Genomic DNA, 15,786 nt, shown 5'->3' on the forward strand with positions numbered 1-15,786 from the left:
TTTCTTTGTGCTGTTTACAGAAGTAGGATCGAGTTTATCTTAAGAATAAAAGGTTATTAAGCTGTTATATGTTTGCTTTATATATTTTAATCTATCAATTTATTTTGTGGTAGAAAACTTTAATTTCATGTCTAATTTATCCATGACATTGTTATTTGTTGAACTTTGACGTTCACTATCTCAATTATCTCATATTTATTCGTAAGATGATAAAAGGGTAAATCAATTCTATATAGAGCCGAACTTACCAAATGCTCACCTTTAGTGACAGTGAATCTGAATCCTCTGTCGGGTCAAGACCCAAAGGAGTCTGATAACTATGGCTCCAACAGCTGATTTCTTAAATTCAGTTTCTCTATATATCATTTACAAAGTTCATTCCTGATATGCCCTTGGGCTTATGGTTAAACGGCAGAATATGTTTAAATGTCATGGCAAATTTTATTGGTATAAAAAGAAAGTTTTACGTAGAAGCACTCTAATGGCCGGCATGTTTTCATTGTCAGAGTCTTATATTTCTTTCTTGAGTTACTTTTGATCGACGCTTATCTCTTCTTTCTTCCAGATTTGCACCCTTCTTCTATTTCAATAAAATCTGTTTGAGAATTATAAGTATGCACAGTTAAGTCTGTGGAGCGTTTAGTTTTATGTGTTGAGTTGATATGTGAACTAATAATTAACATGAACATCTTTGATTCTTCACTGATAGTGATCCCTCTGCCCTGTCCCACTTGTCTTCAATCAAAGTTTGCATCATTCAGTGCCTGTTGTGATTCAAGCAAGTCCTTTGGAGAAATTCTTCCCAGTAAAGGTACTTGAAATGTATTTATATTTGTTTTCTTTTCATTGAAATTGTAATGGCGTTGCTTTTCTAAGTTTTCATTTAATTCTTCCAAGTTTCTGTTTTCATGATAGTAATGATGCTTTAACAACTATTATTTACCTGGCAAACACAAATAAAAAATTCACTCCCCTGTTCATTGGCACCCATGCATAAATAACAGTTTGCAGAATAAAGTCTCCCATGTTCCCTTTGGAGTTTTTCACATAACAAATAGATAAATAGAGAATATTTTGAATTATTCATCTTGTAAATGAATAAGAAACATGTGGAATAAAATCATGAGAACTATGATGTAGCACAGCTCATACTCAGTAGAACCCTTAAATGACACATCACTTATATTTTTTGCTATTTTACCCTGTAAATAAGTTTGGTAATGCATTTTTCACTCTTCTATACCCACGAAAAAAGTATAACTTGGTTCTGCTTTACTATTGCTTCTTGTTCTAACTCCCAAATAAATTCTTTGACTTAAAACTTGCAATGACTTTGAAAGAAATTGGTTTCTCCTTCCTTTTTTTTTTTGCAAAAAAATTAATTTGACCTCTGTTAATGTGCATTACTTGCATGATTCTAATTGTCTGTAGGACCAACAAAAATGGGAAGACCGAAAGATCAAATGTTTTGGGAGCATGTTGAGGGGATAGGTAATCATTTGAAGTGTATATTCTGCGGAAATATATTCAAGGGGAGTCCTTCAATTTCAAGGATCAAATCTCATTTGGCAGGAATTCCAGGGCAGGGCATTCAAATTTGAGATAGTGTGCCTGATGATGTCAAAGAAGCAGCTTTTGAAGCAATCCAAAGAGCAAACAAAAGACGTAAAACCATGAGGAGTTCAAGCATCAATGAGGTGTACAATCCAATTTCAAAGCAACAAAATCACGAAGTGGAAGACGAAGAAAGGATGCAAATGGAAGTTCAGGTCATTGAACAAGTAGTGAGGGAAGCTGGAACTTGTTTTCTTTTTGAAATGGAAGATAATGTAGAGAACCATGTTGGACAATCTGTGCAATTTGTTGAGACCAAAGGAGAGAAGTTGTTGACAACAAAGTTAAAGGGCGAGGCGTTTGAAACACATATAAAGGAGATCTGTTCTTGTTTAAGGGATGCTGATAATGTCTCAAAGGTTGGCATTTATGGGATGGGGGGAGTCGGTAAAACTGAATTAGCGAAACATGTTAATAATGAACTTTTAAGAACTCCCAGCCCATTTCATCATGTTTATTGGGTTACTGTGTCCCCAGACTTTAGCATCCATAAATTGCAAGACACCATTGCAAGAATGGTGGATCTAGACCTTTCAAGTGTGGATGATAAGCATATAAGAGCAGCCAGATTATTCGAGGTGTTGAAGGATAAAAATTTTGTTTTAATTTTGGATGATATGTGGAATTATATTCCCCTTGAAATGGTAGGAATTCCAGATAACGTGAAAAGTTGCAAGTTGGTTCTTACAACTCGATCTTTAAATATGTGTCGAAAGATGGATTGCCAGAAGAATATCAAAGTAAAGCTTCTTTCATTAAAAGCAAGTCGGGAGCTATTTTTCCAGGATTTGGGGTATCAAATAGTGCCTAGTCTAGAAAAGATTGCAGAGTCCATACTATTAGAATGCGAGGGCTTGCCACTTGGGATTAAAGTAATGGCAAGAAACATGAAGCAAGTGGATGACATACATGAATGGAGTAATGCATTGGACAAATTAAGAAGATCAATACCAGAGCAAGAGAATTTGGAGATATTCAACGAATTGAAACGTAGCTATGATTATTTGAATGATCCAACTTTACAACAGTGTTTCTTATATTTGGCATTATATCAAGGACTTTGGGATTATGAAAGAGAAGAAATGATCGAGTTTTTGATTGATGTGGAAGTAATAGAAGGAGAAAGCAGGAGAGAAGAATTCAATGAGGGCCATACCATGCTCGACAAACTTCTAAATCTTTGCTTGTTAGAAGAAGAAGAAGAAGAAGATACTTACACAGTGAGGATGCATAACTTGCTTAAAAATATGGCCATCCAAATAATGAATGCAGATGCACGAGTAATTGTTAAAAATGATGAAGAGTTATCTGAAATGCCAGAGTGGGGAAACTGGTCAAAAGATCTCGTCAGAATTTCACTGAGCGGTAATGATATACATAAGATTCCTTCTGGTCATTCACCCAGCTGTCCTAATCTTTCAACTGCCTTGTTGGGTAAAAATAGGAATTTGAGCTTGATTGGATATTCTTTCTTCAAGCAATTGCATAGTCTCAAGATGCTTGATCTTTCTTGGACTGCTATTGAAAAATTGCCAACATCGATCTCTCATTTGGTGAATCTAAGCGCATTATTACTTAGAGGGTGTGAAAAATTAAGGCATGTGCCGTCACTAGCAGCACTTTGGGCATTGAAGAAGTTGGATCTCTATGGTTCTGGAGTGGAAAAAGTGCCTAAAGGAATAAAATTGTTGTCCAATCTCAGGTATTTGGATCTTCGTGGCACAAGAATAGAGGAGTTGCAAGCAGGGATATTACCAAAGCTTTCCCAATTGCGATTCCTCCGCCTTGGCTTTTCCTTCACAGTTGAAGGAAAGGAAGTAGCATCGCTGAGAAAGTTGGAAGAATTGCAATGCCGTTTCTATGGTGTTGGTGAGTTGAACACCTTCGTGACTTGTAAACCTTCAACCGGTCAAACACGATATAGACTTCTTGCAGAACAAAGCGAAGACATGGAAAGCGAGTGCATCGAAGTGCATGATTTTGGGTTTTTTTTTTTAATAATTGCAGTATCAGCGAAGGAGGCAATGCTCTATCTCTCCCAACAGACGTCAAATATCTGATCTTTTATTCTTGCAATATTGAAAGCGGCAGCGTATGTTTAGAAAATGCAATTGAACTGAAGTGCTTTGACATTGATGATTGTGAGGGTCTAGAGTGTTTGTTTTCATTGTCCTCCCATTCTGTGCTTAAAAGCCTTGAGATTATACGCATTGGCAATTTGAAGGATCTATATTTCCTGTTTGGTGAAGGATGGAGGACGTTCAACGGGGATATTCCATTAACAGTACCATTATCACCACCGCATGTTACCTTTTCCCTTCTCAAAGAATTTGAAATATGGAATTGTCCAAGTATGAAGAAGCTGTTCCCTCAGAGCTTGATGTCAGACCTTCAAAATCTGGAAGAGATTTCTGTAAGAAATTGTGTTAACATGGAGGAGTTGATAGCATTGGAAGAAGGACAAGAAAGCTACAACAGCAATAATGGCAATAGTTTCATCTTTACTCTCCCGAAATTAAGGATGGCTAAACTGTTTGATTTGCCAGAACTGAAGAGCATATGTAGTGGAGAAATAGTCTGCGATTCTCTCGAAACAATTAAAGTATGGAATTGTCTAAAGCTTGAGAGGATAGCTCTTTCTCTTTTCTTGCGTGACCATAGCCAGCTGTCCCCTCTCCCTTCTCTCCAAGCTATCAGCATTTATCCCAGAGAATCGTGGGAGTTGATTGAGTTTGACCATCCTGACGCCAAGAATGTCCTCTTACCCCTTTGCCACTTCTCTTGGTGCGAACAAATTTTATTTGATGACGACATCGGAGATCACTTACTCCAACAAGGATGGCCAGGAAGCCACTGTCTACATTGAGCAAGCGAAATCGGAGATCACTATCTCCAACAACGATGGCCAGAAAGCTTTTTGTCGGCAGCCACTAATGCGTGAGTTTCCATCCATAATTTCCTTTTTATTTTATTTAATTATCATTTTACAATTTTCATTTCTGATAATTTATATCTGCACTGTTGCATGTGTTTGATCAATCTAGTGAATCTGAAATTCTTTGTTCTTTTGGTGTCTTGAAAACCGAGTGGAGCGCTGTTTTTGTTTAGTTGATAATTTTTTGTTTTTGGGGTGAGGTTTGAGTAATGTGAGATTTATGGTGATGCAGATGGATTTTTCAGTTTTTGATGTAATTTGAAAATGTGGAAGGAGGTTTACTTAATTGGTTGTTTTGAATTGAATTAGGATGTACAATGGAACCACTGAAGAAGTGAAGAGGATAGTCTCCATACTCAATAAAGGTCAGGTGCCGTCCCCAGATGTTGTTGGTAAGTGAAATCCAGTGAGCTCTATATCTCTGCTTCCTACATTTTGTGCCACTATCGGGTAAAGAGCTTCTGTTATATGCAGACGGATTGGTGAGCGTGTGCTTGTGCGTTACATTTGTTTTTGTTGTAACCAGAGTAATCGTTTGATTATTTGAACTTGAATTTGAATAATTTGATGAGGTAGGTGATGGGAAAAGAGAATGCATTTTAGAATGATACGGCTGTTTAAGAAACTTGCTGGTATCCCTTCTGTTAAATCCTTGCTGTTCTTGTTTGTTGAAAATTGCAAGAATCATTGTACTGACCAAAAATGAGCTAAGATTGGCATTTGAAATTATGGGATGGGTTTGTGCTAGCAGTTGATATAAGTAAGAATTGATATCATGTTATTGATAATTTTGGGAGTCACTGGGTGCTAAGAGTATCGTCAAATTATACAGTATACCTGGTGTGTTGAATAAGGTACATCATCCTTCACATTCACATGCATGAATTTAACTTGTAAGTTTCACATAATTATTGCCGCAATGTGGGTAACGTGCACATGCAAACTAATCCTTTTTTAGTATTATTGATATTTTGAAAACTCTGTTCCTCTTCTAGAGGTTGTGATAAGCCCACCATTTGTGTATCTTCCACTGGTGAAAAGTCTGTTGAGGCCTGATTTTCAAATTGCAGCACAAAATTGTTGGGTCCAGAAAGGAGGTGCTTTCAACAGTGAAGTTAGGTACACTTACATTTGCTATTTCAATTTTTTCCAGTTTTCGGAAATCAGTTTATTTGTTCTCATTGATTTACTGGTTGGTCCAGAGTAAGGGCACTCTGTGTTAGGAATTTCCTTTTTCTTTCTTCAAAAAGAAAGAGGAAGTATTATTTTGAAAATAAGGATGTGCATAGAGAGATGACTCAATTTAAGAAAACACAACATAAGTCACTCCAACAAATCCAACAAATTGAAGTTGATTTTGAAGGGCTTTAATGCATTCAGTTTGTTAATGTCTTATGTGCCTTTGGATCTGTTTCTTATGTGTTAATGTTCAGTTCTTCTGTTTGATACTTTGAACCATTTGATTCATGAGTGTCTCTCATTTTGATGCTTTAATTATTGAGATAATATATTTTGCTTCTAATATGTACAGTGCAGAATGCTTGTGATTCTGGATATTCTTTGGGTCATTCTTGGCCATTCTGAAAGGAGACTTATCTTAAACGAGTCTAATGAGGTAGGTGTGCAATAGTTTGCAAATTGATGTGCTGATGAGTGTTTATTCATAAGTGCTCATTCTTTGACCATTAATCAAGATTTCCACTTTCCAACATTTGATATTTTCTTATTCTGAGCGGCTTTCATTTTAGTTTGTCGGGGATAAGGTTGCATACACGCTTTCTCAAGGTTTGAAGGTGATAGCTTGTGTGGGTGAGACACTGGAGTGGCGAGAATCAGGATCCACCATGGAAGTTGTTGCTGCACAAACTAAAGCTATTGCTGGTCCATATATTGATAGGATTTGTCATGACTAAGTGGTGGTTTAAAAGAAAGCAATTAGAAGAAGAAAAGGCTCTAAGATTGGAAGGTAAAGTTTGGGTTGCATCAGTTCAATAAAGTTATAATTTTTAATTGAAGCAGTTTGTAAGCCAGCTCTGTTAGATGTGATTGGATGGAAATGTCAACTGCTGTCTCTTCTCTTTGGTTAGAACAATGTCTTCTCATACATTAGCATTAAAATTGGTGTAGGTTAGGACCAAAGTCAAATAATTGTAATTCTATAATGTCAAGGGGCTTGTAGTATGTGAGCATTTGTGCTTTTGATATATGCGTTTTCACTGAAGGTGGTGAATGTGGCCATCAATTTATTTGCTTGGCTTGGGTCATGTCTAAAAGAGAGACCACGTGCTTTTGTTTTTTAAACCCATATTTGGATATATGATAATGCCATTGAATGCTTTATTGCGCTACATATATGCTAATTTTTACAAGATTCATAAATTCTTATGCATGTTCCAAATTTGCTTCCATGTAGAACAAGTAGAGGATTGGAAAGATGTTGTTTTGGCCTATGAGCCTTTGTGAGCTATTGGAACAGGAAAGGTTGCAACTTCTCCTCTGGCACAGGAAGTAAGTCTAGCCTTGCCTTTTTTGATAAAAATTATGCTCATTTACGTATACTGAATGTGGTGTTGTGGCTTCTTTGTATTTTGACTTTATCAACAATTTGTAGCCTTTTCAGTATTAGAGCAAGGGCATAGAAAAGAGATTGGGAAATTTTTGTGCAAATCCGCAAGGGCAATGACAAATGACTTAAAGGGATATTCTTTGGGCTTTCATATTTGTCAAATCAGAAATTGACAACATAAATCCCTTCTTTACAAATGCAGTCATTTACATAGGAGAGATAACATTACTGAATTACTATTTGTGGAAACCATGCACTTAATATCGCTGAATTATTATCATATCTTAATTTGGTTGCAGTCAATTATTTGCACTTTCAGATCTGTTTACAATGGCATAACTTTGTTATTGTCTGTGCAAGACAATTGCCAAATCTTTTAGAAAGTAAAGTTTAAAAGATAATATACATAGAGCTGTCCAACATGATGTAGTTGGAAATTGGAATATTAAGATACTGTAGGTTGGTTAATCTGCTCTTATTCAGGATCATCATATTTACTAAAGCTTTACTGGGATGGGTGAATGGAGCCAATTGGAACAATTGATGTCTGTTTATTTGCTTTAGGAAATCCTATGTTGGATTAAAATGTTGCTTTGACTGACTTGAGAAACTGAGAGTTATATTAGTGTTTGGCCAAAACCTTAAGTTTCCAACAAATTTCCTGTTTCTAACATCCTTGGTCCCTTTTGGAAAGCATTTAGGTTGCTGTTAATTTTATGAACTCAGCTACATATTCCTTGTGTATAAAATAACTTGTGCTAATGACCTCTTTGCATTGAAAAAAGCAAGTAGGCTGACATCTGAAGCGTGCAGACGTAATTGAATTTCTCCTTTTGTTCTAATCTAAGGAGACTTTAAAACCTTCCATAGTTCCACGAGTCTTTGAACTCTAGATCTCAAAAGAGCTGGTAAATGATAATGGTGCCCATATTTGTTGGTTGCTTCTTGATTGTCCACTGTGCTGTTGTATTCTACTTATAATTATATGATATTTCCAGTCATGTGATTTTCAATTGATTAATTTTTTTTTTCATGCAATAATTAGTGTGGGATGCTTCGAGCACTAGGTTACTCTTTAATCATTTTGTCAAAATAACAGGTACCTTCTAAACTGAGGAAGTGGCTTAAAGTGAAACACTAGTTGTGATTTTGCTGCAACAACCAGGATTATTATGGAGGTATGCTTGTATATCTGTGCTACATCTTACTCCTTATCTTTTCCAATTTTGCTATCCATTATTTATAGAATCTAAAAGATGTATATTTTGGTTATAAATCTTCGTTTCTGTTTGTTCTCAATCATTTGTTTCTCGAAATTGAATCAAGTTTATACTTATACAATGAAAAATGAGGTAGATAGTTGTAAGGAATGAGCTTATAGTCAAGAGCACTGTTGTTAGAATCTTACATTCTTGATTTGAATTGTAGGTCAAGATGTGAATTTTTGGAAAGTATGCTGGTTTATAAGAGAATACGATACCTAGTTTGAACTTTCAGAAAGCAGGTCAAGATGTCTCCAGCTATATTTGTATTTTTGTTGTCTGGGTTATCTTCTGTCCTAGATTTGCCAAATCTAAGAGTCAAAATGTAATGCATTCTGGTTTATAAGGGAATACCTCTCCAGAATACTTCATCAAGTGAATCTTACCTAGGACATTTCAATATAGGCTAGGCTAACCTGAGTTGGATAATCTGTTAGAAGTATTTTGAATCATAGTTGTTCGCACTTGCTAAGAAAGACATCTGAATCAATCTTCCTGAATGTCATGCACCCTTGATCATTGGTTTGCATGTCCACGTCCACACAAATCCTCAACTCAAGACAACATGTGAGTTCACCTTCCCCATGGATTCCCCACTCTTTAAACATCATTATCAAAGCCCCATGGGACTTGTATGTGAATTGAGTCTGGGTTTAGTAGAAGCTACTATCAGCTGATGAGTCATTGCAAACTGTGATTTTGGCCGCACACAAATGTATGCAGCCTTCCCTTCCATCGTAGAAGGCTATGTCTGTGTGCCAGTATCTTGACCATAGGCTAGGAAAGCGTGTCTTAGTAGATGAGTCTTTCCAAACTGCAGGTTTTGCCTAGACCTGCACAGTTTTCCACTTCATTTTAAGAATGCTGTTGGCACCCTTGATCGTATGTATTTGCATGTGTACATTCACACAAATCCTCAAGACAATATTTGAGTTCACCTTCCGCAATGATTACCTGCTCTTTAAACATCATTACCAGAGCCCCATGGGACTTGTATGTCAATTGATCTGGGTTTAGTAGAAGCTACTATGAGATATAAAAAAGGGTATCATCAGATTAGGCCTTGCAAACTGTGATTTTGGCAACACACAGATGTATGCAACCTTCCCTTTCATTGTAGAAGGTTGTGTGCCTGTATCATGACCATAGGCTGGGAAAGCATGTCTTAGTAGATGAGTCTTTCCAAACTGCAGGTTTTGCCTAGACATACGTACAGCTTTCCACTTAATTTCAAGAATGCTGTATGGTTGTAAACTAGTAAAAATAACCATGCATGTATCTTGGACCTGTGCTGGGTTTTTATTCTACTTCAGCCTTGTTGGCTGAGACACCAATACATTTGAAAAGCATAGTGCAGAACAAATAAAGCTTCTGTTCGCTCAATGGACCCAGCTAGTACCATTTTCGCCTTGTATATCTGATACATCTAATGCTAAAGCAAAAATACAATAATGCAATTGAGACATTCATGGATCTTAAGACCCAAAGTGTATTTTGCAAAGCAGATTTGATACTGAGTATGGACTTTTTGGCATTTACAAGGCTTAGAGAGAAAATACTATATACCTTGCTTTGTCTTGGAATCCCGTGTCTTATTGAGCTCTCCTTTGTTTTCTTCCTTAAACATTACTACTTTGCAAAATAATCAAATATGTATTCAAAAGCTGTTCATATGCATTTTTGCCTACTGTTGGCTAACAGAGTAACAGTTGGCTTTTGTCCTTTCGTAATTAAAGGGGTGGTGAAAAATGAATTGATTGGTTTTTAATTTTCTTCCCTCCTCCCTTCTTAATTTGATTGCCAATTGGGTGCCCCTTTCAAGATCAGTCAATGCAACCAACTGCAAGGAGTTGGCAGCTCAGCCGGATGTTGATGGCTTTTTGCTTGGTAGAGCCTCACTAAAGGTAATGATGATGGTGCTTATTTCATCTTATTTTTTGCCCCCCTATTGTCTCCTTTTCCTTAGTTTTCTTGCTTCTTTATTTTTGGCTGTCCTCATCAGCTGGAGTTCATTGAAATCATCGAGTCTGCAGAGGTAACAAAAAATACCTGAACATCGGCGCTTGAAATTGGTTGGTGGTTCTGAATATTGTTGGGGGAGGTACATAATCGATCAAGTATAGTTAAAGACATTTTTGGAGGAATAATTTTTTTCTGTAATGAGATACAGCACCTCAAACTGGTTTTCTATATTTGCAAAAAAATTATCTATTATTTCCATTTTACATGCCTTTTGACCTAGTTGTTACATTAAGAAACTAGATTTTGTGCATGCACAATGTGCTTTTCTATATTTGAATAAATTTAACTATGATTTCCATCTACATGCCACTGATGTCGTTGTTACATTAAGAAACTAGATTTTATGCTTGCCTTCTCGTGCATGTAGGAGAATGAAGTGGAGCATCTCTAAGGTCATCCAGCCCATCAAGACTGGGAATATCACAATCAAATTGCTTATGAAATGCGAAGTGGTCAGCCCAGAATTATCGACGTTGCTGCCTGGTGCGAGAGGTACAAAATGAAGGTCCCATAGCAAGGTTCAACCTCTTTTTCTGCTGTTGTTGCCACAAGCACCATCTAACATGACCACCGAGAAAACATGCTCCCAGTTGAAGGGCTGACTTGGCCTTCTTAGTGGCTCACAAGGGATGACTCAGCAAAACATGTCATTTCGGTGGTAGGAATGGGAGGGGTGGAAAAAACACCCTGACAAAGAAATTCTTTGACAGTACCCTTTCAGCAACTATACTTGGGATTGGATCACTGTTTTCAGTCATTCAAGGTCGAGGAACTCTTGAAGGCTGCAATCCGTGAACTTTTCGATCAAGGAAAGCAACCTCAAGAAAAGGAAACACTGTCTAGTGACGACCTCAAAGCCAAAATCAAAGACTATCTCCGAGAAAGGAGATGCCTTCCAGTTTTAGATGATGAGGCTTGGGAGGATATTTAGGGAGCGTGAGCTTGGTCCGTTTTCAGTTTATTGGGCGTCAGAATCTGAACTGGGCCATTAGGCCACTCCACTGTTTCAGTTTGGGTTCTAATTTTGGTTTAGATTTTGGCTCAATTTCATTTGATTCAATTTCAATAAATTCAATGTTTTCAATTTTTTCAGAATTTTTTATTAAAATTTTAATAAGTTTATATATTTTAAGTAATAATTTATATTAAATTATATTTTTATTAATAATTTACATTTTAACAATTAATAATTCTTTATATGTAGTGTTTAAAATATATTTATCTGAAATTTAACATTAAAAATTTTCTAAAAACTATTATAATATATATTTTACATTTTTCTAATTTTTATAAAAATGATATTCAACTAATAAATGTTTATTTAATAAATTAATTTAAATTCAATATAAAAATTATTTTTTAAATTTAAATTCATCTCAAATTTAATTGAATGCCACCTAATTTTTTTTTTTAATAAAAAAAATACTTAAAAGGCTTAAATCTCAGCATTGCACTCTGGTAGTTAGTGAATAATTTAGTTAATTTTTAATTTTTTTATTTAATTTAACTCAGAAATTTCAGTTTAAGTTTAATTTAGCTCTAAATTTAAGAAATTGATGTTCTTAATTTTTAGATTTAAAGTAAAAAATTAAGAAATTTAGTCTTAAAATTAAGAAATTAAATTTTTTATTTTTTATTTAAATTAAAAAATAAAGAAAATTTATATATAAATTTTAATTTTTAGATAAAATTAAATTTAAATTAAAAAATCTAAATTAATTTAAATTAAAAAATTAAAAATATCTAAATCTAATTTTTCCAATAAGTAAATACTTAAATACCAACTTCTTTTCATGCCCACCTACCATGCAACTTGACAAAAAAAAAAAAAGTTGAATGAAACATAACGTTTAAAAAAACTTTAAAGGGGTACATCATAAACAGTCTGCTACTGCCTGGCATTATAAAGAGGGTGACATTAGCTTCATGGGGACCTTCCACTCACACCAATTAATTATGAGCCTTTAACATGTGATTTTGGATTTTTTTTAAACCCCTAAAGAAAGATTACTCCACCTTAATTATTTGCTAGTACAACATAATATTTAGCCACTTCAAAATTTCAAGAAGAGGACAAATATCACATTGATTATTTTGTTTTAATTAATTCTCCACTTAGCAAGTCATCAATTATGCGTTGCTGATAATTAATATAATACTTTTTTATTACAATTTTACAAATTACATCCACTAAACCCCATTATCAGTAACGTTTTTCTTAATCACATTCATTATGTTAATTTAATTATTAAAATATTTGTCCTATAATGGAAAAAATTAATAAAAAATTCTAAAATATATAAAATCGAGAGGCAAAATGTGAAAAATCACAATCTATTCATTTCATGAACAATTTTTTTTTTCTTGAGAAAGGAGATTAAGAGAGTGAAAATTCGAACTTAGCAATGACAATTAGTAAAATACCCTTAACAGTTATTATCTGAATCTGAACTCAATTAATATCCTCAAAATTTAAATCCATCCTAAATTCGATTAAAATTTATTTTTAATTACTTGAATCCGTTCCAAACTTGATTATTATTACTCAAAAAACACTTGAACTCGTTTAGTTTTATATATTTTAATTAATAATTTACATAAAAATTTATTTTTATTAGTAATCTATTGTTAGAAGTTTAATAAATCCATAAAATATTTAAATTCTATTTTATTTAAAATAAAAAATATAAAAATTTATAAATATTATTATAAAAATATATATTTTATATTTAGTTAAGTATTTATATAAAGGGGTTCGGGCAATGGATGCCTATCATGTAAACTCCAAACTCTACTGTAACCCGTTATGTGCATTATTATTCAAATTTAAACACATCTCAAATTCCATTATATATTATCTAAATCTGTCATATTACAATTCAATCGGGTTGGATTGGGTCGGTACTCATAAAATTGACCCATTGCAATCCATACGGAAACTTGAATCTGCAAGAAGAATTATATGTTTTTAACTACTCAATCGAGTCAGACTAAGCATTACATGAACAAGATTTCATTTCATTTAATTTTAACATTTTTAATACCAAATTCTATAAGCTACTCTTTATAAATTTAAGAAGTATTGAAATATTTTACCATATTGTAAAGTAAATATCAAAATACAATTAGGTTTTAAACCCTGAAACCAAAATATAATTTTCACAATTCTTTTAATTAAGCTTGATAATCAAGTAATTAAGCAAGTAGAAAACAAGGTTTGAGTTGGCAAAATCATGCAAACAGAAACAAGGTAAAAACAAAGAGAAGATGAAGTTTCCTAACTTCATATAACATACAAAGATGACCCAAAAGCAAAGCCCATGGTGGGACAACACGCTTGCAAGGAGTTTTCTGTCTCTTTTTCTCTCTTATGGAAGAGAAGAGGACAATTGCCACTAATGCAATTAATCATAGGCCTAAAATTGACCAATCTAACTTATGCTTTTAATAAGATTAAACGGTGGTCGGCCATTTAGGACCACCAAGAATCCTGAGGTTTCTTCTCTTTGGGACTTATATTTTATGTTAGAGGATGGCTGTTGGACCACTTTCATTTTTGGTTCACGTGAGGGAAAATCAAGTCAATTAATGGAAATCAACTTTAATAGAGATGTTTAGAAGCAATGGTTAGAATTCAGTGAGAGATGCTTAGAGGTGGTTGTACTGATTAGTAAATTACAACTAATGGGTTGGTCAAGAATTCCTCTGGATGCCTTCTTTAAGGTATAGGTTAAGATTGAAGGATTGGAAGCATGAAAATTATTAGATTAAAACATTGAATTCAAAAATTTTCTTTTAGAGTCTCGTGCATCATGCAAGATTCATTATTTACCTATTGATTTTCAATGTTCAATAGCATATTAAAACACTTTTAATATGTATTAGGATCTACATTTGTCATTTAAGATTTTAGAATTAATATATTAATTCATTAGAACCCTAGATTAATTCAAAAACATATGCACTAACCTTTTGATGCACTGTTGATGTGTTTGGTACCTTTGAGAAGCACTTAGGACCCCAAATGTTGTCCCTCTAGATTGTCCACACCAATATCACCAATGGCAGCCCTTTGAACAGCTTCGAAAGCCTTGCCAACCAATTAGAAAATAGGGATTTGCCTTTAGAGAGGTTGTAGATGTATACAGGATACTAGAAATGATTTATAGCGATTTTAATTCAAGAGAATATAGGCAATTCTCTTTGAATTGATGAAAGAAGAAGAAGAAGAGAGAGGAGAGCTTCTTTGGGTGGCGGCACATATGAGAGAATATCATATTGGTTTTTCATTATTCCATAACATTACATTATATAATTAGGTCATCACTTAAAACCATTACCACATATCATCTTCTTATTGCCTCTTAGTTTAATTGACCCAATCACATTGTGCCAAGTGTCAAACCTAGATTTAATATTGACTTTGATCATCTTACATGACTAAAAGACAAATAACAAGCTTATATGGTGCCATGTCTCATCATTTCATGGTGTTACATATCACCCTGTGAAATGACCAAATTACCCTTGTATTGTAATTTTGAGTTCTCAACCCAAAATAATGATTTCTCCTCTTCTAATCAATTTATATCAAATATAAATTAATTAATTAATCTCTATTAATTAATTTTCTCATAATTAAATTCATATTTAAATACTTTAAATATAAATTTAACTTATACTATACATCCAATAACCTAGATTTAGTTTCAAGCCATGCTAAGGGCTTTGCAATCTAATTGCAAACCAAACCTATTTAATTAATCAATTAAACTCTTTAACTAATTAATTAAATCACATTTAACTTAGTGATTACTTATGTATATGTGTGACTCACTAGACTCATCACTAATTGGCAATGAGATATGATATTAACTCTTAATATCATCAGAACTCTTTCTTACTATAAATAATTTCTCTAAGTCATTTTATGCACCTCATAGACCATGGTTAACACCTAGCATTGCATGCCATGGCCACCCAATTAGTAATAAGGAATACCTTAAATGAACCTTTAATCATATGTTACCATGCACTAGAATCTCTCTGTTACAAAATCCCAATTCGAGCTGAAGTCACGGTTTATGTTAAACTCCATTTGCTATGAATATTATGTTCTCTTTTAATTCCAGTTCTTGATTAAAAAGATTTTCTCATCAGAAACTCTTTTTTGATTAAATCTATTCGTCCTGGCTAAGAACTTGAAACATCAAGAACAATTAAATGAATATAGGATTTTATCCCTATTTACTTAGGGTAACAGATTCCATCTTGATCAACACCTACCTCCATATATAACTAGTAGGAGCCAACACATGCCCATATACCCATACACAGTACAAGTATGAAAGCAGTATCAAACTCAAACTACCTATATACAAGATAAC

General features: G+C 34.0%; 2 protein-coding genes across 2 annotated transcripts; both read left to right on the plus strand.

The window, feature by feature from the left end:
• The first annotated feature begins 681 nt into the window (after positions 1-681).
• LOC131173021 (probable disease resistance protein At4g27220) lies at positions 682-4,480 on the plus strand. Its single transcript, XM_058134670.1, has 4 exons — positions 682-811; positions 1,432-1,491; positions 1,627-3,574; positions 3,622-4,480. Exons 1-4 carry the CDS (start codon positions 682-684, stop codon positions 4,478-4,480), a joined length of 2,997 nt encoding a protein of 998 aa, XP_057990653.1.
• A 379-nt stretch (positions 4,481-4,859) lies between these two features.
• LOC110632380 (triosephosphate isomerase, cytosolic-like) lies at positions 4,860-11,330 on the plus strand. The gene is made up of 7 exons (XM_058134671.1): positions 4,860-4,941; positions 5,545-5,741; positions 6,081-6,164; positions 6,298-6,430; positions 10,205-10,281; positions 10,380-10,412; positions 11,154-11,330. Exons 1-7 carry the CDS (start codon positions 4,860-4,862, stop codon positions 11,328-11,330), a joined length of 783 nt encoding a protein of 260 aa, XP_057990654.1.
• The last annotated feature ends 4,456 nt before the right edge of the window (positions 11,331-15,786 follow it).

Source organism: Hevea brasiliensis, chromosome 14 (genome assembly GCF_030052815.1).
Source record: "Hevea brasiliensis isolate MT/VB/25A 57/8 chromosome 14, ASM3005281v1, whole genome shotgun sequence".
Taxonomy (NCBI): Eukaryota; Viridiplantae; Streptophyta; class Magnoliopsida; order Malpighiales; family Euphorbiaceae; genus Hevea; species Hevea brasiliensis.

Excerpts from the sequence above, each read along its gene's own strand:
- LOC131173021 (XM_058134670.1), top strand. The coding sequence starts at position 682 with ATGAACATCTTTGATTCTTCACTGATAGTGATCCCTCTGCCCTGTCCC. Across the intron at positions 812-1,431 it reads AGAAATTCTTCCCAGTAAAG|GACCAACAAAAATGGGAAGA; the intron begins GTACTTGAAATG and ends AATTGTCTGTAG. Across the intron at positions 3,575-3,621 it reads AGCGAAGACATGGAAAGCGA|TATCAGCGAAGGAGGCAATG; the intron begins GTGCATCGAAGT and ends TAATAATTGCAG.
- LOC110632380 (XM_058134671.1), top strand. The coding sequence starts at position 4,860 with ATGTACAATGGAACCACTGAAGAAGTGAAGAGGATAGTCTCCATACTC. Across the intron at positions 5,742-6,080 it reads TTGTTCTCATTGATTTACTG|TGCAGAATGCTTGTGATTCT; the intron begins GTTGGTCCAGAG and ends TAATATGTACAG. Across the intron at positions 6,431-10,204 it reads ACAAACTAAAGCTATTGCTG|TCAATGCAACCAACTGCAAG; the intron begins GTCCATATATTG and ends TTTCAAGATCAG.